This window comes from Cyrtonyx montezumae, unplaced genomic scaffold (assembly GCF_038088225.1).
Source record: "Cyrtonyx montezumae isolate F1298 unplaced genomic scaffold, pur_monq_1.0 scaffold_6, whole genome shotgun sequence".
Classification (NCBI taxonomy): domain Eukaryota; kingdom Metazoa; phylum Chordata; class Aves; order Galliformes; family Odontophoridae; genus Cyrtonyx; species Cyrtonyx montezumae.
Genome location: NW_027072067.1, coordinates 18888923 through 18913580, shown reverse-complemented (window position 1 = coordinate 18913580; position 24658 = coordinate 18888923). Strand labels below are relative to the sequence as shown.

Here is a 24658-nt window from a genome sequence, read left to right as displayed (position 1 = left end):
GCAGCAGAGCAGCAGCCTGCTTGGAGATAGGAGTTCAACCTGGTGGATGGGACACAGCAGTAACTCGAGGATATCATCCCTCATGTTATCAGTAAAGCAGCACTGAAAATCTCTCTTTGAATATCCCCCCAGCTAGATCCTCATTTGAATTAGAGATCTACTTGGTGCAGCTGCTGAGAGCAGAAGAAAGGTGGCTTTGAGCCCAGGTCCTTGTCAGTGTCCAGGCTGGTGCAGGGGCAGCTGCAGGGGATGCATTGGCCCACAGTGTGCAACAGCTCTGAGCGATGGTCCAAGGCTGTGGCAGTGCATGGCCATGGCTCTGGGCTGCGACAGGGCTGACCCATGCCAGCGTGCTCACAGCAGCATACAGGGCACACAGGAGCCAGGCAGCTCTGCCACCACACCAACAGAGTGGGATAAGCCAGGAGCAGAGCACATCCCTGCTGGTAGTGTTGGACTATAATTTCTGTGATCCCTGTGCAACCCAGGCACTTGTGGCAGAAGCTAAGGAAGTCACAACACGTGTTGCATCCATCGATGGTGGCAGAACACGCTTGTTGTGGTCCTTCAGCCTTTGTCTTCCCTTCCCCAGGAGACAGCCCTGGAGTGCCACTTTGGGACGGAGAGGACATTTGAAGCCCGCCGGGTGAACTCCTCTGCCGTGGAATGTGCCCACGTGCTGGTGAGTCCGGGCGCAGCCGCGAGCCCCCGGTGCTGCAGCGCAGGGCCAGAGCTGGGAGATCTCTCCTGGACCCCTCCATAGGGCTGTTGAGACCTTCTCACCTCCTCCTGCCCTCCACTGCCAGCTGAAGAAGCACGAAGCGGGTTAGTGCCCCAAGCAGGGGCTCACTGCGTGCTGCTGGCTCAGCCCTGCGCTGCTGGGGCTTTGGGAAGGAGCTGCCTGGTTCATCTTGTTAAATGGAAAAGTTCAGTAACAGAGACAAAATTCTGGTCACCTTCCAGTGTTACTAATTCTGGTGCTTTACTTCTGAAATAGGATTTGGTCTGAGAAAATGCTCAGGCACTCACCAAAGAGTGGTGTGCAGTTTCTGCAGGACAAAGTGCTTTTCTGAAATGCAGCAAATGTTTGGGCTCCTGCCAGTGGGAATACTCAGAGGCTGGAGAGGAGCACTTCCCCTTCATCACCTGCAAACCCTGTGTTGTGGCCCAGCACTGAACACATGCAGTCTGTCCAGGCCTTGAATTGTCCTGTCTGCTTCTACTAAAAATGTCATCAGAGCAGAGCTCAGCTCTCACCACTGTGTGTGCTGTGCTTGTTTGCCTTTTGTTGAGACCTGAGCAAAACAATTGAAAGAGAAAATACCCTTCCCCTTCTTTCCTTCTGCTGCCAATGAGACCATCGTGTACTGAGAAGCAGTGCTCAGAGGAGCACCAGGCAGTGTTAGTCAGTGTAATGTGTGCATGTAACCTTGTGTTTTACTGAATGTCCTTAGCTTTTGTTCATTGGTGTTTTCCTGCAGCTCCACACAGCAGAAAAAAGCCATCTCTTCCCAATAAACCTTCAGCTGAAGGACAGACCAGACAGATTTATCGACAGTCCGGAGATGATGACAGGTTTGAGTTGAAAATATTTTTGTTCTGCTCTCATCTGGGCAGTGTTGAATGATCCTAAAATCCTAGCAAAGTTTCTGGGTTCAGGAGAGATATCATGGCTCAGGTGGGCATAGTCCTTCTCTTTCTCTCCAGCACATGCAGAAAGCACAGTTACCCAGGCTTCTGTGTACAGATGCACACTCACTTTTACAGCCAGGCAAACTCAAAACCACTGTCCTTGAGTGTGTTGCTGGCCTCCCACAGTGCCTGGGATGGAGTGCGTGGGGGCTCAGCTGTGGGAGGACCGGGGGGAGCCCCAGGTCAGCAGAGGAATGTGTCCTGAGCAGATAAGGGTTGGGGAAGGGCCCTGTCATGTGCTTGCCCAGGGCTGTGGCATCAAAGCTCAGCATGCTATAAAAATTGAGCCTTTTTCCTTCTCCTGTGCTGAGAAAGAATAAAATGTGTAAACGCCTTTCACCCGTTCCGTGCTCTGTCTCTGGGAAGAATGCTTGGGTTCCTAAAAAAGCCCTTGCTATATCAGCAAACTGGAAGGCAAAAGTCAGATGAGAAATCCACCCAAAGCAAGGCATTCAGACAGGACGAACCCAGCCCAGGCAGCAGCACCAGAGCTTGCGCAGCAGCCTGCACTCCCTGCCTGGGCAGAGAGCTGCTACACCCACATGTGTGCTATTGCTGCACGCAGCATCTCTGGGACCTTCCCCCTCTTGCTGTTAGCAGTTCTAGTACAAGGGACTGATCTGTACTAGATGCAAAGGTAAACTAGGTCCTCAAATATGAGGTTATCTTTTGAGGGTGGCTGTAGTGTGTCAAGAGACATTAACTAGCACCATCAGTCGGTGACCCTGGATAAAAAACTTTCTTCGTAGCAAATCCCAGTGTACAAAGGAGTTGTATCTTGCAAAACTTTTGAAATGTCCACATGAGCATGAGCCATGGTCTCCTTGCAGGAAGAAGAGAAAGGTTTTTTTTTGTTTTGTTTTTTTTGGAGGGGGGGGTTGTTTGTTTCTTGGTTTTTGAGATATAGATGGGTAAGAGATTTGATACAGAGAAGGAGATTTGAGCTAAGATCATTTTGATTTGCAACAGAGGATTATTAACTCCAGGCACGTTGCTGGGAGCAGGAAGGCAGCACAGAGAGCGGAATCCACATCTCCTCCTGCAGGAGAAGGGTTCGGTTTCTGTGGCCTATACTGACATCAGTTTGAATTTGCCAGGCTATTCTGAGTCCTGTGGGACTGCTGTAGTTTCCTGGCTGCTTCTCACCTTGAGCAGATTGATGCAGCTGAACACGTGCAAGCAGAGATGAAGACCTGCTTGGCCAATAGAAGTGTTTCTTTTATAGTGAATTTAATGGAGTTACTGTTGTTTTCTGGTGTTTCCTAATATTTATTAGCCTTTGTTGTAAACCGTGCTTTGGCGGCTCGCTGAAGGAATGCCAGCTGGCTGCTGCTGGGTGGAAGGCCAACCAGTGTAACTCGCTGGTAGGCACAAACCAAGGTGAGTTAAGCTCAGTGTTTTGTGGAGAATGGCAGTTCAGTGGTGCTTCGCTTGGATAAGCAGAGAAACCAGTGAGGGCTGAGGCTCATTAGTTGTTTATGAAGCACTTTGAGATCCTCCTGTGAGCCTAAGTGTAACAGATGAGTGCTGCTTTATTTTATATTCTTCTGCAAACTCTCCTCTGGGGAAAAGGGTGTGAAAGCAACGTTTCCTGAATGTCTCTGGCTGTTTATCTCAGCGGATACCCACACTCCAGTGGCAGAAGGGTTTGGGCTGGAAAGGAAACATAACCTATGGCACTGGTCAATGAAGAGGTGAAAGTCTTGTAGGAAAACAATTTGGAAGCTGAGCTGAGCAGATCTGAAGGGAGAAGTTGATAAAGAGAGTCGGTGATCACCGGGTGGAAAGGAAAGGGAATGTAAACATTGTACAAAGCATTGTAAGAGTGCCCCTGAGTGTGGAAGCGGCGTGATTGCTGTGCTAACGGGATGGAGCCAGCCTTGCCAAGCAGCTTCCCGTGTGGATGTAGAGAACTGGATCTTGTAGTGCAAATTGACAAAAGGTTCTGAGTTAAGAGTGTTGTTTATTTTTCAAAGGGAGGAGGAAAGGAAAAGAAAGTGCTAAATTATATTGCAGTGATAACAAGCACCCGATCCTTCTGGGAAATCTTCAGGATTGCAGCCAAACTCCACCTCGTCTTTGCTGTGTATGCAGGCACTTCTGCTGCTGTGCTGGATTTCAGCTGTTAGTTGGGTTCATATAGCCACGGGGGCTTTTGTTACTGCCTAAATCTATGAAATCCTCAGGCCCAGAAGCTCACGTTTCCCATTGTCTCTTGTGGTCTAGTGGAGGTGTACAACTGCGCGACAGGAAGCGCTGACTGCTCCCAGTGCCTGGGCAGGGAGGACCTGGGACACCGATGCGTCTGGAGCGAGAGCAGCTCCAGCTGCAGGCTGAGCACCGAGTCCCCCCAGGCCTCCGATGTGTGCCCAGCTCCAGAGATTAAGAAGGTGAGACTCAAAGGCAGCGTGGAGGGTGTGTGAGGCAGGGCAGGTGCTGGCTGCACTGCCCCTGGATGGGGGCTGTGCTGTAGCCCTGACACAAGGCAGGGTCGAGGCCAGTGCTGCATTACTCACTGAGCTTTTATGCTGTTGAGTCACCCGAAAGTAGAAAAATGCATTCCAAAAGCATCTTGATAGTGACGAGGTTCAATCTTCTTCACGATGGGAAAAACAACAGCAACACAGTCAAAATGTACTGGGGGTCCTGGGGTGGGCAAAGCAAGAAGGACTTGGAGGACCAGCTCAAGGATTCTTATCAGAAATAGCAGTTAATGGAGCACAGCTGAAAGAGGTACGTGAGCCCTATCTCCAGACACATGTGCTCTGCAGTTCTGCTGAGATTAACAGTGATGGAGAGGCCTTTGGCATTGTGCATTTTGAAACAAGTTTTATTTAAATTACAGTTGAATTAATGTTTGGGGAGGTATTTGGATCAGGGGTTCTGCTTAAAGAGATGGTATGAGTCGAAAACATTTGTTCCCGATGAGTAGAAAAAAAACTAAATGGAGCAAATCTTAAAACAAGGTCACTAGGAAGGGAGAGGAGGCTCGAGAGGGAAAACAGCTAATGTGGGCACCGCAGTAATGTTTCTGTTCTTGGGAGGCATTGTGATACCTGCTCAACACCCACGCTGTGTGGAGGGGGACTGCAGGGACCCCCCCTCCCCCGCCTACCTCTTCCTTCTGGTCACCGTGGGAGAGGGCTGCTCTCTGTGAGCCACTCCTTCCTTAGTGCACATCAAGCATTATCAGCACCATGCCCGAAAATAATGGAAGGAAACCACAGCTGAGGTTGCAAAGTTGAGGTTGCAAAGCGTCCTGGGACTCTGTTACTATTTCCTTAGTAGATGGTAAATCCAAATCCTCTGGAGTCACACAAGTGAACAGACAAGTCCTGGCAGAGCCCTCCTGCAGGCATGGAGCATTGAGGTGGGCGAGGGAGGGCACCAAGCCCAGTGGTGGGTGATGGTGGGCCCTGGGTGGGGAAGGAGCTGCCACGTGTGGTTGTTGCTGGGGTGTGCTGGCAGAGCCCGGGGACGTGGCCTCACCAAATGCCCTCCGGTTCTGGTTGTTGTCACCAGGCAGTTTACAATTGCAGTGCTGCCATTTGCCATTGCATTTGCAAAGGGAAAAGAGAAAGGGAAAAGACCTTTCAGAACTGGAGAGATTTATCTAACCCATCTGATGATGAGATCATACTGGTTGTTTCCTCTTCATCACAGCGTGAGGTCAGCAAGTGCCAGGTAAAAGCCAGTGGTGACAGGAGATGGATGGGGAGCAGCTTTCTCGAGTCATTGCACGAGTTCTGTGTCACTAGCTGTGGGGATGCTGGCCAGATGTCCCTTTTTCTCTTCTTCTTGTTGTGAAAGACCCAGCTGCGCATAAAAACACACTGGCAGCACTCTCTCTTCGCAGCGCACTTGACCCCTCCCCTCGATTTCCATGTCTCTGGGTTTATCTCTATCCCACCTCCACTTGGAGAGGAGGGATGGTCTTCCATCCTAGATGCATCTGCAGCTGCATTAAGCCGTGGCCAAGCCCCAGTACCAAAGCTGCCCAGCAGTGTGACGCTCGTTTGCAAAGCTGCAGCATGAGCAGTGTGGCGGTGGCACTGCAGGAGCCGCAGGGTTGGCCCTCTGCACCCAGACCATGGGAACGTGGATGCGGACATGGGGACAGCTCAGGGACCGAAGCGAGGAGCTGCGGGGGGTGCTCCTCCAACCTCTCCCTTGGTGCTGCAGATCGAGCCGCTGCGTGGGCCGCTGGAGGGGGGCACTCTGCTGACCATCCGAGGGAGGAACCTGGGCCGCCGCTTCAGTGACATCCGCGGGGCCGTCAGGATAGGGAGCGTGCCCTGCGTGCCGCTGCCCCGCAGATACGTCGTCTCTGAGACGTGAGTGGCAGGGAGGGGCGAGGTGGGATGGGTGTGATGGGTGGTTTGGCCTCAGGGATGGCTGGGGCATGGGATGGCCGGGCTGGGAGCAGTGCCCAGCGCTGCAGGAGGAGCCGCAGCTCTGCCCAGTGCTGCACAAACCTTCTGGCCTGCAGGATCGTGTGCCAGACCGGGGCGGCTCAGGAGGTGTTTGCTGATGTGGTAACCGTTAACGTCAGCCGGGAAGGGAGGTCTCGCGAGCGGTACTCCTATGTGGTGAGTAACTGCCTCCTGGAGGCTCTTCTTTGGCATGTTCCTTGTACCCCTTAAGACAAGCTTTGATCCTCCAAGCCCCCAGCTGCCTTAAGGAAGAGTCTATGGCAAAACTTGTCAGAGATTGCGAAGAACAGACAGTGTTTTCTTACCTATAGTTACCTGAACGACATCAGCACACCCAGGCTTGAGAGCGAGAAGCAGGGCTGCAGCCAAGGTGTCAATGCACAATGCGCATCAAGAGATCTGGTTTCCATTCTCAGCTCTTGAGATGGTTCCTCACTTGCCCTACTTCTATCTCTGTTTCTCCTGCTACGTAAAAGGAGTTCATTTTTCTTCCTCTTCTTTTGCAAAAGGGCTGTTGTGACCTGTGAGATTTTATACGAATTGCAAAGTCTCTTGCTATGTAAGCTAGGTACCATGAATTCACACTGCTTAGAACTGATGTTTTTTGCTGCAGAGATTGTCTTAGTTTTCACATGAGAATCCTGTGTAGGGATTAGACTGGAGCTAACCCCGTGTCATTATGAAAAGAAAAGCCCTTTATAGATTTGTACTGTGCCATTGCACAGAGATGACTTTCATCTCTATAAACCTGAAATAAATCCATGCAGCTCTTCTCTTCCTAATAGGAACCCTCATCTCTGGCTAGACGCTATTCATGAGTAGCCCCATGCATCCAGGGCAAACACAATGGGATGGGTGCCAAGGACATGCTACTTACTTGGAGTCTGTGCTTATGATGTTGTTTTTGCTGGAGAAGAACAGACTATACTGCAGTCTAGTGGCTCAAAGGAAGACCAGAACCCCAGGAAATGACGTTTGATTTCTGATAGCTCTTGTAAGGAATTATAGTACAGGATCATGGAACACCATCCCTCATGTTTGTAACTGGTGGTGTGTTTGGTGTTCTGGTGGCACAGACAGCCGTGGCTGGCAGCAGCCATCAGGGAGGACACTGGGGACAGGAAGGCACTGCCAGCTGGCTCAGTGCTGGTTCCTGGAGGGTGATTGCTGTGGGACCCTTTCCCACAGTTTCCAGAAATTCCTGTTCATATCCAGAACATCTAGGAGATCGTGCAGTGTGGTACAAATGGGGTACTCCCATTAGTGACTCGGGGTTTGGGATTTCTGGGGCCTGAGTCATCAGGATGTGTGTGCTGCCTCTAGCAAAGGCCTCCCATCACCTGCTGCTGCACCAATTGTTTTGTTGACAAAGAGAGAAGGGCCTGAAGGGCTTCTTAGTGTGCAAGGAAAAACTCTCAGGAAACACCTGTAAAAGCACCAAATAAAGCAAGAAAAGCAACAGGCAGGCTGTGAACTCGAGCCCAGTCTGTGCTGGATCCCGGCAGGCTGATGGTGAAGGCTGCTGCTCCTGGGGAGCGGGGACAGGAGGTGTCCTCTGCAACGTGGTGCAGCAGGAAGCTGTCCTGTGTCTGTGTGCCTCAGCATGGTCAGCCTTTTTCTCAGCAAAGTTTGGACAACAGATGACGAAGCTTGGAGAACAGCTGACATGATGCCCTGCTCTGTGTGTGTCTAGGCTGCATCACACAAAGCTGATGTCAGTAAGATCTGAGCATGAACACTAATATCAGTTTACCTACAAAAGGCTGAAGGACTGCTAGAACTGCCTTTCTGAAGAAGCACTGGTCCTTTGTAAGATGCCACATACTGTTTGGTATTGGTATTGATGCTGTGCCCTTCAAAGTCATTGTTGGACATATCCAGGGGAGACAGAGCTTGGCTGTAACTGATGAGGAGGAGGGAGAAATGCGTTCCAGAGTTTTCCAGGGCATTCTAGTGGGCTCTGGTTAATCTGAATTGTCCCAATGAACTGAATTTGCAAAGGTTGTGTTGGAAGCAATCAGTGCTGGCAACATACCGGGAGCAGCAGCCACTGGCTGTTGCTGAGGAAAAGAACTGGAGGGCTTTGGGGAACAGGCATAATCCTCTCTGTTTTGTAGCCACACACTTGAATGCGTAGGTTTGGGGCCAAGGGCAGGAGGCGGCTGCCTACAGACACTCAGAGAAATACAGATTAACAAAATGAATCTCATGGAAATGGGTAATGATCAGGAACAACAGAGGAAACGACTGGAGAGGGATGGAAGCAGTGTGAGTGTAGGACAAGGGCAAGGATAGCTATTAATAATCATGTTTGTGCGGCTGAGATTGACAGGGAAGGAGATCCGCGGGGCAGAGCAGCTCACCCACATGTGCTGCAGCCGCCTCTGGGCGATTTCTCCCCGCAGCTGCAGTGCTGTGCAGGCTGCAGCACTCCAGCGCTGAGGTCTGGTGCCTCCGGGGGCTGGGAGCGTTTGACAGGGGATTACCAAGTCGTTTATGCAAGGCTCTTGAAGTAATTACTTGCTGTGCCCTCGGTGTCCTATCCAAGCCCCAGAAGGAAGGTTGCCCAGCTGACTCTCCTGGGGCAGTGCTGTGACGTGCAGGCTCAGCACTGCATTAGTCATCAGAGCCTCAGGCTCACGAGTCTCAGGGAGATTTCCAGGGGCTGCAAATGCAGATAACAAACATGGTAATTTCTGCTGAAAATGGCGAGAGGCAAAGTTACTTCCCTTTAGTTTCTGTAGCCTCAAGAGACTGCAATTTGAAGCTTCCTTAAGCGCGGATTTGATATTCAATTATCTCAAATCAGGTGGCTGTTTTCACAGATCTCAAGGCCATCGTCCAACAGGGCTTTAACACTGGCTTGGCACTGGGGAGCAGATGGATCTGAAGGGCAGAAATGGTGGGAGTTGCAATTTCCTTTCCTGATGGATCATGAGTTGCCTTCCAGCTCTGGACCCTGCATTTGAATTCTCAAGAGAGTGGTGGCATCCAGGGCTCCAGCTTGGGCTCATGTCACTTTTGCTGGGAACCTTGGGACTGTTGAAACGCAGAGGTTTCATACAGTCTCACTCCTCAGTGCTTATGCGTCTCTCCTTGTTCTGAAACCAAGCCAGCCAAAGCTTTTACTGTGTGGCTGTTTGAGAGCCTGGCTATGCTTGATGCTTAAGTTTACTGCAGCATTTCCCATGTGCACTCTGGAGTGTCCAATTTACCATTCTAGAAGACTACTGAGGAATATCTCCTCTGTTTCTAGCTTCCTGTGGTGCGCTCCATAGCTCCCCAGAACGGCCCGAAGGCTGGAGGGACCAGAGTGACCATCAGAGGCAGCTGGCTGGATGTGGGCTCTGAGCTCCGTGTCCTCGTCAACAGCTCCAAGCAGTGCACAGACCTCAGGTGGGAACGGGTCTGCCTGATGCCAAACTAGTGGCAGGAACTGAGGTGCTGGAAAGATGGTATCATCCCCAGTAGGTCAGGAAGAGATGGTTTTTGGGTGGGGGCACTGCATGCTGCTGCTAGCGTAGGATCCCTGCCCAGCCAACGCCCTGTAGCTGCTGCAGCCCACTGGTTACTGTCACTGGGGAGAAGTGGGAGCCTGCCCCTTTTCAGTTGATTATATGGGAAATTAGTCTGGCAGCTGGGAGTGTACGACTGGAATTGTGTATGTGGGTAACGTAGTTAGTAGGTGTGTGACCTGAAACCCCTTCTTGCCTGTGTCTTTTTCGGGGAGCTCAGGCCTCTGGTGCCCGCCCCCCCTCTGCTGCCCCTGGCTCTTTGCAGCTCACCCTGCCTCTCCCTGTGCAGCCGCAGTGACAGCAGCATCACCTGCACCATGCCGTCTGCCGAGCTCACCACGGCCGTGCGAGTCTGCGTCCAGTTTGAGAACAGGTCTTGTGCCAGCTACAACATCACGTTCAAGTACGAGAAGAACCCGATGATAACAGACATCAACCCCAAAAAGAGCCAAATTAGGTGAGATACAGCGGAGTCTGACAGAATTTGTCCTTCCTTTTGTGGCTTATGTTGAAATTTCGCAGAATGCAAATGTGAACGTTGCACCCTCATCACAGAACTAATTGGAATATCCTGGCGTAGCCCATTGCAGGCAGCGTGAGCTCTGCTCTGAGCCATCCCAGCACAGAGCAGCTCCCAGGCACATCGCACACCCAGAGCCCCAGCAGTATCAAAACACAACCAGGAGGTAGCATATGTTATCTGGGCTCTGCAGTGTGCTCCTGCAGCATCATGACTTCCATTTCAGAGCAGTCTCGTGGTGTCTGCATCTGCCTGCAAAGGAGAGGGTTGGCCCCAGGCTGGGTGCAGAGGATCCAGCAGGGAGGGAGGGCTTTCTGCTGGGTCTGGCCCATTGCCTTTCAGGCACATACAGAAGAGGCATTGCAAAGCTCTGCATGGGTGATGCAGGGCAACCTAGCTCTGGAGCAGAAGAGGTCTCACACACTAGGACTGGCTGCAGTTCATTTCAGTGCATGCTGGACATGGGAAAAGGTCAGCTGTGGTGCTTGTACTACTGTCGGCACCTGGTATGTGCGTCAGTTTCAGATGGAGGGATCTGTGAGAACCAAAGATTTTCCTTGTCAACTAAACTTTTGGAGAATAGGCTGTGATTTATTTCAGTATTCGGTGTTCCCCAAGGCCACTGTATTTCATTTTTAAGGCGTGTTGCTTTTAATTTCACATCTGTTCATGGGGCTCTCCGGCTCCTGTTCCTCTGATGGAATCCCGCCTTCCTGAGCTGCAGAGCCTGGCAAACCTGGCTGACCAAGGTATCTGAGAAACCATTGCCAGTGCCCCCAGGGCAGCAGTGACAGCAGCATGCTCAGGGCACGCAGCTCTGACACTCTGCTCCCCTTGGAGCGGAGCTGTGCCTCGGCATTCCCAAACACTGAGCCAAAGATGCAGGCTGTGGGAAAGCTAATAACAAGGCACAGCAGTGACTCAGCCAGCCTCAGCTCCCAGCCAGCTTGTGAACTATGCTGAGTGGCAAGAGCAGTATCTAAACACAGAGACAGTGAAAGAATGTCACTGCCCATAGTCACAAGGGAAAGCACCAGGGTATTTCTCCATCACCTTCGTCTGCTTTCTCAATATACACATCAGTCTCCACATTTCAGACCACTGAGAGACAGCAGCCTCTCCTCAGACTGCTTGGTCACTGGTATATTCTGACTGCTTTGGCACTGGTGGGGTGTTGGCCATGAAGGGTCACTAAGCTGTGTAAAGATTCAGCTGGCTCTGATTTATGTTGGAGCACTGCTGAAATGATCGGTGTAAGCAAAGTTTACAGCAGAACAGAAGTTGTGAACTAGTTTGCAAGCGTGACAGGCACTTAGATAGAGACTTGGATTTACAGTGTTGTACCTACAGCACTGGGAAAGATTTCTTAGGGCCTTGGACCCAAACTCATTGAACATATTGTGCTTTTGAGATAATAGGGTTTATGAATCCTGACTGTTCCCTGACAGGTAGCCCAAACTTTGGGCATGGTATGGAGGAAGAGGAAAGTAAATTCAGGGGGTGTCTTCTGCTGTCCAGAGCAGAAGAGTTGTTGCACGTTCTCCAGCCCTTTTTTTTGCCTAGCAGTCTTGTGAGCATCGGGGTCCTTTTGTTACTGTCACTAATTGGCTGCACATTGAGGCCCAGATTTCACATTCCACGGGCAGCAGAGCTGAAACAGAAAACAATTTTCAAGTTTTGATCTAAATCTGAAGTGATGGAGATGCAGGATCCATGTCAGCCTCACAAGGAGTCTCTTCACTCCCTAGGAGGAGTTCTCCATGGGGCAGGGAAAGGGAATATCCACTTGTCCCAGCTTTGAGTGGTCTGGTGAGCCTTTTGAGACACTGGTGGCCTGGGCAGTGTGCTCTGTACCCTGAGCATGCAGAGGGAGCCTGCTCCTCTGGGCACTGGGAGCAGGGAACAGTCTGCTGCTGCTGGAAGAGGCCGCCCCTTTCCACCAGGGCAGCTGCTCCTCCTCCCTTCCCTTGCTTCTCAGTAGCAGAGTGGATGGTTGTGGCAAGTAAGAGAAGGTCTTTGGCTTTTGCTCAGACAACTGGGAAAAATCCCTGGGAAAATGACAGGAGGTGAGACCCAGCTGTTGCACCTTGACACTTCACGTTGTCAAGGGCACCTTTTCTGCAATCATTCTCTTTTTCTTCCCATCTCTTCAAAGCGGGGGCAGGATCATCACCCTGGAAGGAAGAGGCTTTGAGCTGGTCCAGAACGTCTCCATGGTGGTCCGTGCCATCGGCAGGGAGCAAACGGTGGGTGCCCCCTTGGATGTCACCTGATAATGGGCAGCGGGGATTCTGGATGAGAGCACTCAGATGCCTTTTCTGACGCTCGTGCTCTCCTGCTTCCAGATCTGTAAGGTTCACAGTGACACCATGATCACCTGCCCTTCTCCAGCTGCCTCCAACATCACTGCTGGGAGCAAGCCCGCTCCTGTTGATTTCTACCTCAATGGCCGCCTCTACACAGATGATCGCCCAGCTCTGGATGAGGACATGTACCCGGAGGAGGCCCTGCACATCAGCAAGTTCAGCCTGGAGTACTACGCTGACCCCCAGTTCTTCACAGCCAAGAAGGAGAAGTGGATCAAGCACCATCCCGGCGAGCCCTTGACGCTGGTTATACACGTAAGAGAGCCGTATTTACAGCTCTGCTCCATTGGGGTGCTGCCTGCTTCAGCTGGGAAGCTCCTCGGTCCTAAGGAGCAGTGCAGCATCTGTCTGCAGATGCAGTGGAGAGAAAGGAGGTGGGTGAGGATGGGAGCAGCAGAAGTCATGCTCAGGCAACTCACATGTCCTGCTGCCTCTGCCTGCTGCTCTCCAGGAGCTGCAGCCAGTCGATCCTGGCAGTGCCCACTAAGGCATGAGCACAGAGAGCTGCATTTCAGGGATGTCATAGCAAGGAGCAAAATAAAATGCTGGATGCATGGAAAAAAACAACAGTGCACTGGCATAAGTCAGGCCCATACTCCAGAAGGTCCTGACAATAGATATTCATTCCTGCAGAAACAAGTCGTACATTCTTCACTTTTGGCTGCTGAGTTTGGTTCAGTTAACGAGGAAGTTGGGGTATGGCAGTTCAGAGGGGCTTAGACAATGTGCAGCACTAATTGAAAGGCCGTTGTTGGTTGCAGGATATCCTTACTGCTGCAACGTGCTCCCCCCGCCTCAGACCCCGCAGCCACATCCCCTCACTGCCTCCTCTGCTGTACATCCTTCCCCCTTGCAGGTGGGCGTTCAGATCCTTATCTGTGGCACTGAGCCAGGGCAGATCAAAAGCAGAGCTTCCCAGATTCCACGAGGGGCTTGTTCATCCCCTGTCCCATGCTGAGTGAGGAATGGGAAAGAGGAAAAATGGGAATGGTCCAATTCTGGCTTTCGTGTGGAGTGCTGGAAGAATGTTCTTGGAGAGGGAGAGCGCCTTCAGGTCTGAAAAACCAGCAGGGAATATGGAAAATAAAGCAGAAAAGGCCACTGCCACTCCAGCTGCCGCTCAGGAGACCGACATCCTGGTTTTATTTTTGTCTTTAGAAAGAGCCTGACAACCTGGGCCTGGAGAGCAGCGAGTACCAGGTGAAAATTGGCCTCATCTCCTGTGAGATCCAGATTGTTTCGGACAAAGTCATTCACTGCTCCGTCAATGAGTCGCTGAGCACCTCGGAAAGACAGCTGCCTGTGACGGTGAGTGCCCAGCGGCCGCTGGCTGGGCAGCCTGGCTCTGTGCTGCAAACCGCGTGCCGGGAGCTGTGTGCACACGCAGGGCTGTGCCAGTGTGGCTGCCCGAGCCCACTGACAGCAGCCTGCAGGAAAGCTGTGTGGGCAGAGGGATGGGCAGCGGGCAGTGCCTGCAGTGTCCCAGGGCTTCCTGTGCCAGGGGCAGTGCTGAGGCTGCCCGGCATCGCGGGTGCTGGGGCTCTGCCACGCGGCCGAGCTGAGCTGCAATTTGTGAGCAGAGATTTTGTCAGCTCTTGTGAGGTGCTGTGAAGTCCCAGGCAGGTGATGTGTTTTGACACCTGCGGTGATTTTCTTTCTGGCCCTTGTGAAATGATTTGGGGGATTTCCACACAGTTGTCCATCATCTGGTCTCTTATGGCCAGCAGAAGAGCTACACGAGGAGATAAGACCCGAACCTCACTGCAGTGCAGCAAGCTGCTGGACATGGAGGGTACTCAGGCCTGGGGAGCCTTGGGTTTGTTCCCAGGGTCACAGTGCCCTGAGACCAAACGCAGCCTCGTGCCACTGCTGTGCTGGAGGGCTCCCAGTGAACCGGCTGTGGTTTGTTCGGTGTGAAATTCAGCTGCAAACTGAAAACGTGGAATTGCAGAAGTAGGAGAATTTCCAAAGTCGTCTGAATGGAAATTTTAAATAGGGCAATTTTGTTTTTTAATGAGAACTGAGAAACAGGGAAATTCCTTTGGGAATAAAAGGGAATTTTCAAGTTTGCTAGTTTGGGTTTGATGTAAGCCATTTAGAGGAAGTCCTAGTAAGTCTTCAGGAAGCAGGGGAACGATACCCAGCACTGCAGTACTGCGTAGCTACTGAGTGTGCTGGCAGCTGAACAGCCAGCCTGTGTTCATCTCTGTGTGCCCTGACCAAACCTTCATGTGTGGCTGGAGTTACCATTGCTGGCTTTTTGTTGCTCACAGCTGCCTTTATAACTCACTTCTAATAGCTTTGGCAGCACAGGTCCAGACTCGCACAGTGTCCCCTGCTGTTCTGCACCACTGAGGTTTATCAGGACCTGTGAAAGTCCCACTGGCTCGCTGGCTGATACAAATTCTTCTGGTGAGCTGATACGCCTGCTGTGACTGCCAGGATTCTGTTAAGTGCTGCTGGAGCTCTGCAGTGATAGCAGCAGGATTCAGCAGCCCTCTGCTGGTCTGTGTCCTGGTTGGGAACCTGATGGTGCCTGCAGTGTGGCCGTGCTCACAGGCCAAGGGGATGGGAGCTGGCTGGGGCCACACAGCAGAGCAGAGGAGGAATGTGGGGGCTGTGTAGGGCAGGCCGGGGCTTGGGGCCATGGGTCCTGGTTTCCTGGTGCTGCCTGGCTCTGGCCATCCCCACTGGACTCTGCACTAAGCCACAGCCTCATTAATTCCACTTACCAAAATTATACTGAATTGACTGTTGAAATAAATGAGAGAAGGCTGCTGGGGGCTTCAAGTCCACTTTTATCCATGACCACACTATTTAGACACAAAGGTGGTGGTGGATGTGGGACTGATGCTCTGGCAGATGTGAGTCAGTGACAGCACCTGGGCCCAGCCGTGCTGCAGTGCCCCACAGCGTGCACCTTTCCTGGAGCTGCTCCATGACACAGTTGTAATCCTAAGATCCTTCCATCTCTTCTCCTCGTTTCCACTTTTTGCTCAAGTTTCTCTCACTTCCTATTCCTGTAGGGAAGTGAAACTCATTTCCAGAAGTGAAAGACTGCAGTGTCATGAGTTTTCCTTATCAGATGGTGCTGCTGAACCCTTTCATCCCAGAGGCATGGAGGACCTTTTTTAAGCTGTGCTGAGTAGACTTGCCAGCTGCCCCTGGCCCCTTCCCTTATGGCAACAGGAGACCGAGCCCTGAGCTTGTCTGGTTGGTGCTCAGTGCCACGGGCAGAGCAGAGCCAGCACTCCTCTGCTGTCCTCTGCTTTAACAGAATCCTAAATTGTAATTGTTATTCAATTTTATTCCCTTACTCTATTTGCATTTCAAAAACTTTTGAGTTTCTTCTCCCCTGTTTTCCCAAGCAGGAGCATTCTGCCTGTGGAGAAAGGAGAGCGTGGCTGTGACTGAGGCTGTTCCGAGGCGCAAGGTTGGGTGATAGTGGAAGTGAGGCACAAGGTTGGGTGATAGTGGAAGTGAGGCACAAGGTTGGGTGATAGTGGAAGTGGTTTCCTGGTTGCAGTGGTACAGCAGTGCTTGTGTTACCGCCTTCTCTCCAGGACAGGGCCACCCCCAGGAACTGTGGTGGCACTGACAGTGCTGTGATGGGCACAGTGCTGCAGGTGGCATGGGCAGCCTGGCTTCCCACCAGGGCTGGCAGGCAGGGAGCTGGGCTGCTCTGACACGCACAGAGCCCCACGGGCTGGCTGTGAGAGGCACAGGCTGGGCTCCCCAGGAAGCCTGCTGGGCTGAGCCGTGGTGAGGTCTGTCCAGCACTGCCCATGTCCCTCCTGTCCCTCCTCGCTCCACCTCTGAGCCCCTGACCTAATGCTGCTCGGTTCTCATTTCTCCCTCTGCAGATCCAAGTTGGAAAGTTCAACTACACAATTGCAATGCTGCACCTTGGTGGAGGAGAGACTGCCATCATTGTCTCCATTGTGATCTGCAGCATTCTGCTGGTCCTCTCTGTTGTAGGTAAGGGAACAGGGCAGTGGGTTTTCAAGCTGTGTCAAGGTTTTTCTTATTGCACATGGAGGGGTGCCATGGCTCACTCACATGTCAGGAAACCTGCAGCTGTGATCCGAAGGCAGCAGGTAGCCATTCTTCGTGAGGAACCACACCAGCACCCCAGACTGAAGCTTCCCACAGTGTGGAGACTTTTGTTGACTGAATTCATGGTTTATCTGTGGATTTGAGGCTGTGATGTTTATAAATAACATCGCCCTTTTTCCCCCAAATGCTTCTTAATAGTATTAAGTAGCCTCTCACAGGCATGGCTGTCCTGCTGCAGAGGTCTGTCTGACCCAGCAGTCACAGCCAGCAGCAGATGCCTGCCAGAGTGCCTGGGCTGCAGCGCTGGAGCAGGCACAACAATCTGCTAAGCACACTGGAAGCTGTGCAGCACACCTGTATCCTCTGGCTGGCATCTTTTTGTTGCATGCTTAGAATAACTGTATGGGAAGAAACTCATGGTTTCACAACAAACGAGGTGTTTCTAATAGGTATTTAATTTATTTTTAATAAGGGTTGTAAAACGTGCTGTTTCTTAAATGTATCACCAGTCATTAGAAGCACGTTTCTGGAGGCATGGGAAGAATGTCAAACACGAACACTGTAGTACAGGTAGTAAATCTCTTAAAATCTGTAATCATTATCAGCCAGGATTCGCTATTGTAACACTTTATCTAAATGTAGACAGCCCAGACATAAACTGAAGATGACAATCAACGCATGGTCATTACATTCCAGCTGCTTTTACTTATTTATACTTATAGTAGCCAGCTGCCCAATCAGTGCCAGTTTTGTTGTAGGTGTTAAGCTGATGCTGAAGTTAGCTTTCTGCACTCTGTTAACAGAGGACCACTCTGGTCCTGCTTCAGCTGCTCCTGCTGTCCTTGTCCAAAAGCTCATTCCCTTCCTCTCCCCCAGCTCTCTTTGTGTTTTGCACAAAGAGCCGCAGAGCAGAGCGCTATTGGCAGAAAACCCTGCTCCAGATGGAGGAGATGGAGTCACAGATCCGAGAGGAAATCCGCAAAGGTAAGTCACTGACACAGGGCAGTGCAGAGGAGCCCAGACTGGGAGGGAGATGGCAGAATAGTAGAGTTGAAGCTGTTCACCTTCTCCTTTGTAGAAATCTGTAGAATTACTTACAGAAAGCTTTCTGTCGTTGCCGTTTTCCTTCACTGGGATATGTACGTGACACTTAGCTTTGGTGCCACTGATGTCCAAGTCTCAGGGTTAATGGCCCTTGGCCATGTGGAGAGCCACCTGAAGGTCACACTAATCTTTAATGGGCAACAAAAATTGCAGCACGCTCCTGCTGGAGCAGTGGGAGAAGCAAGCCAAGTGTCTGCGTTTGCTGTCTGCTAAGTACATCATTGTGCTGCAGGTGCAGAAGTCTGCCTGCAGAACCAGGCCCCAGGGCTGGTGTCCTGGAGGTGGGGGAGGTTTTCTCTCTGTATGTGCTGCAAAATATGATGTGTAGTGCTGACAGGTAAGCCCTGAAAGACTGCTCTGCCAGGAAGCCCTCCTTCAGCCCACTTACAGGAGAAGGCTTGAGAAGACAAAGGAGACATGCAGCATGTTTCAGTACCAGCCTGCCTCAGCTGGTAGATTATCAGAGCTCTTAGCATCTGTGGGTCTTTTTGCCTAAGGTTTTGCAGAACTGCAGACAGACATGACAGACCTGACCAAGGAGCTGAATCGAAGCCAAGGGATCCCGTTCCTGGAGTACAAGCACTTCGTGACCCGGACGTTCTTCCCCAAAGTAAGGCCATTCTGCACCCAATCACTGCAATTCCTTCCTAACCAGATCGGGGCTCTGCTTTCCCTCTGCCAAAGGGTTATTGCAGTGTAACAAAATCATTCCTCTGTTATATATTTAGATGTCATATATTTCAGCCTTAATTATCATCAACATTGGAGTCACAGCTCCCGGGCTGTGGAGCAAGGTTAGGATGCTTGGTGTGGCTGCAGCCTGGCAGAGCTGGAAGGCAGATGAGGCACAGCTCTGGGAGCCATGTTAGCTCACCAGCATGGTGCTGCTGGACATCCTCCTCTGAAAGCTGTCTCTCTCATATGAGGAGATCATGCTGAAGGCACTCCTCCCCAAAGGCTTCCGCTGCAACCGGCTGTCTGCTGGGAGAAAGATAATGCTGCAGGGCATCTCCCATCAGTGCTCAGTGGAAGGTGGCTTTGTGTTCCACACAGCGTTCCACCAAAGATTTTCAGCTGCACTGCCACTTCTCAGAGCTCATTATATGTCTCTGTCTCTCCCTTTGTCACCCCTCCCGCAGTGGCTGGGCGTACAGTGCCCGCAGCACGGTGCCCCTCGAGCATGCGGTCTGGGTCTGTCTGCCCAGAGCCCTCCTCCAGGGCAGCACAGATGTGCTGGTGCTGTGATTTGTTCCACCAGCTGCTCTGCCATGTTGCTGCGTGCTGCTAATCGTGGCCGTATTTCACCCCTGAGGCTGTTGCATTTTGGTGGTGAGGAGCGAGAGGATGATTTATAATTGCAGAGTGTTTCATTACAAGTTACTGCTCAGGTTTTGAAGTTACCCATTCTCTATATATCTGCACACTAGACTCTTTAAGATTCAGGCTGCTGTATGAATGTTAGAGATTTAAGCATTTTTCCCATCTGTTTCAGAAGTTACATACGTTAAGACACCCAGTACTTCTCTATTTTGACTTACTCTTCCATAATGCTTTCTCTTCTGGGGTTTTCTAGCTGTCAAATCGGTCTATTTGCAGTCTCCCCACTCTAACAGCCTCGTGTCTGGCTCAGACATCTGCCTCCCCTTATTCTTGTGTTTGCTCATTCAAGACACTCTTGGAAAGTGTGTAAAGGCTTCATAAACCATTCAGTGTGTTTCTTTGTAATGGGCGGTCTTCAGTTCTGAAGGCGTTTCTCTGTCTCGCTCCCTTGTGGTGTGTGGCACACGAGGTGGTCTGTGTCCCTGTGCTGATGGCTGTGTTTGGTTGTGTTGCAGTGTTCCTCGCTCTATGAGGAGTGCTACGTTCTGCCCTCCCAGCAGCTCAGCTCCCAGGTGGGCTCCCAGGTCCAGGAAACCCATCCGCTTCTGGTGGGGGAATGGAAAGTGAGTAACCCACTGACAAAACAAATGTTCTTCAGTGGTTGCTAACCATACTCGCATGTGTTGACAGTGCCATGCATTTTCTTGTGGCATGTGGGGAATGCTTGATTACTGAAAACAATTAACACATACCAGTGTTGGATCAGCGTTTACTGGTTGGAGAAGAGAGATCTGTGAGATTCTGCTCTCACGTGAAGAAGCTGTGTCCTGAGCCCCTCCCCAGCTCCACTGTGAGCTTTCTTCCTAGGCGTGCCACAGTGTATGTCACCTTCAGTTCCGTACACAGTTCTTCATAAATGAGATTAATTACAAGTGAGGACTCACTGTAAGCCGTTGTTGTCCCAGAGCTGGCTTTTGGATGAACAGAAGTCAGGAAGTGAAGAATCAGCAAGTCATTGAGGTTGAAAGGAGATCTGCTTACAGCAGCTCCAACTAGATCAGGATGCTGAGGGCCATGTCCACCTGAATGTTGAGATATCTTCAAGGATGGAAATCCCACAGACCCTCAGGGCTCTTTTTCCACTACCTGATGACCATAAAGGTGGAAACTTCTTTCCTTATATTTAATTAGTGTCCCAGGCTCCAGCTGGGGTCCCTTGCCTCTTATGCTATCACAGACTGAGCCTAGCGCTGTCTTCTCTACCCTGACACAGTGCAGTTGAAGACTGCAAGAAGTTATCCTCTTCTCAAGGCTGAATAAGCACCATCTCTCTCTGCCTCTCCTACACAACAATTGTTTGGCACCCTCTGCTGTACTTGCTCTGGTTTGTCAGCATGCACTTGGCAGTGGGGAGCCCAGGACTGGGCACATTACTCCAGTTGGTCTCACAAGTGCTGAATAGAGAGGGGCAGTGGCCTGGTGGCTGTGCTGCCTCTGATGCAGCCTAGATTACATTTGTGCCTTCACCAGGAAAGCAGTCTGGCTAGTGCCAAGCAGAGAGAGCATGGAGGTCTCAGCACAGTGCTCTGTGCTTAGCAGGGACATCCTTGAAGCCAGGTAGGATAGAAGTTGTGGTGGGGGGAAAAGAAGCAGTGTTTTTCTCATTCTGCTTTCTAATTTTATTCTCTAGATCCCTGAAAGCTGCAGACCCAATATGGAAGAAGGAATCTCACTGTTCTCTACCTTGCTCAACAACAAGCACTTTCTCATCGTTTTTGTCCATGCTCTTGAACAACAGAAGGACTTTGCTGTTAGGGACAGGTATGAGCTCCAGCAGACTGCAAAGCCACACTGGCAGCCAGCTCATCTGAGAGGAGGTCCATGTGCCCCACAGGAAGCTTAGCAGTGGGACTGCTGCCTCACAGTCTCTGCTCTGAAGGGAGGCTCCGTGGCTCTGCGTGGTCCTATGAGGCTGCTGAGAGGCAGCTGAGTGTGTCTCTTGTCCTACATGGATGTTTTCCATAGGCCTGTGGTTTTCAGGCACTGATCATCTATGCTAAATTTCAACCAGAGACCTGGCAGATGGACAAGACTGATTTGTTCCTAAACTCTATGCTCTAAGTAATCCAGCTGCTATCTTGAGCCATGCATTGCAGCTGAGGGTTACAACTGGCCTCCTAGTTTTCTTTTAGAAATGGGCAGCCAAAGGCCTCCATTTTCTTGCAAAGCACAAAAAGGTGCAACGTATGATGTGTTCTTGCAGTGTTTATATTCCTGAATGCATATGGTTTACTAGTAAGAGTGTGTGAGTTGACCTGAGGTCCAGCAGCACAGAAAGAGCTTGTGGAGTTTAGCACCATTGAGAGAGCCTGCAGAAACTGTCACAAATACTGCCTTCGTGTTTTTTATGCTAGTTAACAGTTTAGTGTTGTTGCCTCAGTGCTTAATTCATACGCAGTTATTTTTTTCAGGTGTAACCTGGCCTCCCTGCTTACTATTGCACTGCATGGTAAACTGGAATACTACACCAGCATCATGAAGGACCTCCTGGTGGATCTAATAGATGCTTCAGCTTCCAAAAACCCCAAGCTGATGCTTAGGAGAACTGAATCTGTGGTAGAGAAGATGCTCACCAACTGGATGTCCATCTGCATGTACAGCTATCTCAGGGTAAGTGAACCAGATGAATGTATTGTAGGTGCATTGCATGCAGGAGTAACGAGGGACATTGAGTCAGCTGGACCTAAATATTTGCCAGTTGTGCCAGTTACCTTGTCACTAATGGCTGACAAACTCCAACAGATTGAAAGTTCGAGTGTAAAAAGGCAGCTGGAAATTTGGCTGCTTCTGGTGACTTGATGGGATCAGTCTTTACAGCAGGCTTCCTATTGTGGCCTGCTTTTTGTAAGGCCAGGGCACTAACTAGCATCTGTTACCATGGTTGAGAAGAGAGCCACGGGGGAGTTGGAAAACAACCACAATAGCTTGAGGTTTGCAGAACAGTTCCAGCTATTTGTTGTTTTCTCTGACCAGCTTGGATAGCCATACTGATGGTTGCCAGCTAGTTCAGCATTTTGCTTGAGCACAGCACCCCACCGGAGGGGATCGTGGCGTGGGGCAGGAAGGCTGCTGTGCTGTCCGTGCTCATCTGTGCTGGGGCTTCTTGTGCTGGGCATGTCTTTGCAGTGCCACACTGCCCAGGTGGTCTTAGCAAGAGAGGAGGATGTCCAGAAGCCCGACTGTCTTCCTACATAACTAAAAGGAATATATTTGGCATCTCAGAGCGTCTCCATCTGTTCAGTGCTTTATCTCCAATGCTTGCCAGCTCTGGTTGGAATTTCTCAGAAGAGTTGAGCAATAACATAATTGATTCCACAGCAGCTAATTGGAGGACACCCCATTATACCCACAGGGGAAAGCCTGAAGAAGGCCTTTAGAAAAATCGCTTTTTCAAAGTGTTTGCTGTAGTCACAGAAGTAATACTGCATTGTCTTCATACATATCATAATGTCTTCTGATCCCAGCTGAAGATCACTTTTTGTTCTAAAGCTTATGGCTTTGTAGTTCTTAGTCTTTCATTCTAGTTCACATAATTATGAACTATAATGAAAGAAAAGTCACAGGAACAAGTAGGGTTGCCTGTGCCAACAGAGCATGGCTTTCCAGCCTGTCAGAGAAAAAGAGTGAATTTGTGATTATTTTCTTTTTTTAATCTTTCAGTTTTGTGGCTGTAGCTTAACCACTGGGGGGGAAAAGTGCTGATCTCTTCTCTTGGAGAGCAGAGCCCTTGTATGAGTTATCTTATCCTGCTCCGGTGATGCTAAAAATGGCCATTGTACAAGAAGGCTTTCTCAGGGAAAAAAAAAAAAAGGAAAGAAAGTTTAATTCTTATCACACAGGCTGAGGACATGGGCCTGATGCAGAGCTAATTATCAGCTCCCAAACGCCTGCACCAGCCCTCCTGTGGCCATGGCAGTCCCAGTGCAGAGCTGGGGCCAGGAGCAGGGCTGGTGCTAGCCGTGTGGGCATCAGAGTGGCGTGGCCAGAGAGATGCTGAAATAGGGGCCCAGCCAAGCTAGAACCATAGAGTGGCAGAAGTTCCTGAGTTAGGAGGAGCCTGCAGGGATCAAGTCCAGCTCCTGCCTCTGCACGGCACCAAACAAACCCGATGTCTGAGAGTGGTGTCCAATTGCTCCCTGAGCCCTGGTAGCACAGGGCTGCCCTGGGGAGCCTGTTCCATACCCACTGCCCTCGGTGCAGAGCCTTTTTCCAGTGCCCAGGCTGACGTGCATTTCCATGCTGTGCTGGCATGAACAAAGAGCAGTGAAGATTTATTTCCAAGAGCCTTGCACATCATATGCTTGTGGTGGAGGTGGGGGACCCCATTGGAGGAGAGGCTGCTGCCTGCTGACATGGAGAGGAAGAAGCTCTGTCTGTCCCTTCAGGATTAGGCTCCACATGGGTGCTGTGCACAGGGACGGAGGGCTCTCAGCAGTCAGAGCAGAACTGGTGCCTTCCCCACTGCAAAAGCCAAGCCTGGGGCCACTGAAGCACTCTCTGCCCATGGACTGCTTCTAACTCAGGGCGACTTAAGTATTAGTGACAGTCAGGCACCTCCCATGTGCCTTGTGTCCCTCTGGGTAAAGCTGTTGCCTTCAGAGAGGCATTCCTTGGTTAAAAAGAGTCCTGCCTGCCTGCAGCACTGTGTTGTCAGACGTGTGACGATGGGTCTGGTTCTCATTCCTGAATGATCTCCATTAATCACAACATCTATTTGAAACAGCTGCTGCAAAGGTCCCTGCCATTGTTCAGTGGAAAAATTCCAAGGGCTTGTATTTTCCCTTGTAAGTCAACGCTACATGCTCAAAACATTTGTTTCATATTAATGCTGTGACTAGCAGTCTGTCCGCTTGTGTTTTGTGCAAAAATGATTTGGAGGAGCTGTCTTCAGCTGGGAAGAAGAGGTGGCCACAGCCGCTCACAGCTGCACATGTGGAGGACACCTGAAAGCAGAGGGTTTGCCCCTCTGAAAGGTGACAGCATGCAGGAGCTGTCATTGAAGGCAGCAGGAGACTTGCTCCTCGGGATTGGAATCAGAGAAGGCTTGAAAACGTGCAGCATTTGCACGATGGATGCACACCTTGGTTTCTGCAAAACTGTGAGCTTCACCAATGGAGTGGTCTGTGTCTGTGCTTTCTGGTACCACGTCCATGGAAAATGCTGAGAAGTGCTTCCCAGCCCCTTGGGGTGGGGGTTGGTGGCTGGATTAAAGCTGATGCCCTGGGACACAGTGCTCACATCTGGGCCCACGCTTCCCGACGTTTTGTGCGGAGGATGGAGCTGGGACAATATTCGTCACATTACACAAATAGATTATCATCCCCAAATTAGCTGGCACCTGCGAGAAGCAGCTGCTTTCTGTGTTTCCCTCACGCCAGCCTCACCAGGACTTCAAATGACTGTAGAGTGTTCCCAGAGGACATCTCTGATGGCTTGTTGGCCTCGTTAATGGAGCAGCGACACTGAATCCAGTCTGTGCTCTGAACCTTCTTCCCCAGTGCATAAAACCTTTGCCTCCCATGCTCCCCGTGCACGAAACAGCCCAAGCAGTGCCAGCAGAGCAGTGTGCTCCATCACTGCGGCCCTATTGCA

General features: G+C 50.9%; 1 protein-coding gene across 1 annotated transcript in view; it reads left to right on the top strand.

Moving 5' to 3' along the window:
- Window positions 1–24658, top strand: part of PLXND1 (plexin D1) — a 63451-nt gene that overhangs the window by 24681 nt on the left and 14112 nt on the right. The window contains exons 10-25 of the mRNA XM_065749300.1: window positions 593–682; window positions 1482–1575; window positions 3919–4082; window positions 5875–6026; window positions 6182–6281; window positions 9382–9521; window positions 9930–10097; window positions 12316–12406; window positions 12506–12781; window positions 13685–13834; window positions 16390–16504; window positions 17459–17566; window positions 18184–18296; window positions 19522–19629; window positions 20697–20827; window positions 21478–21676. Coding sequence (XP_065605372.1) covers window positions 593–682; window positions 1482–1575; window positions 3919–4082; window positions 5875–6026; window positions 6182–6281; window positions 9382–9521; window positions 9930–10097; window positions 12316–12406; window positions 12506–12781; window positions 13685–13834; window positions 16390–16504; window positions 17459–17566; window positions 18184–18296; window positions 19522–19629; window positions 20697–20827; window positions 21478–21676 — 2199 coding nt within the window. The remainder of the gene's footprint in view (window positions 1–592; window positions 683–1481; window positions 1576–3918; window positions 4083–5874; window positions 6027–6181; window positions 6282–9381; window positions 9522–9929; window positions 10098–12315; window positions 12407–12505; window positions 12782–13684; window positions 13835–16389; window positions 16505–17458; window positions 17567–18183; window positions 18297–19521; window positions 19630–20696; window positions 20828–21477; window positions 21677–24658) is intronic.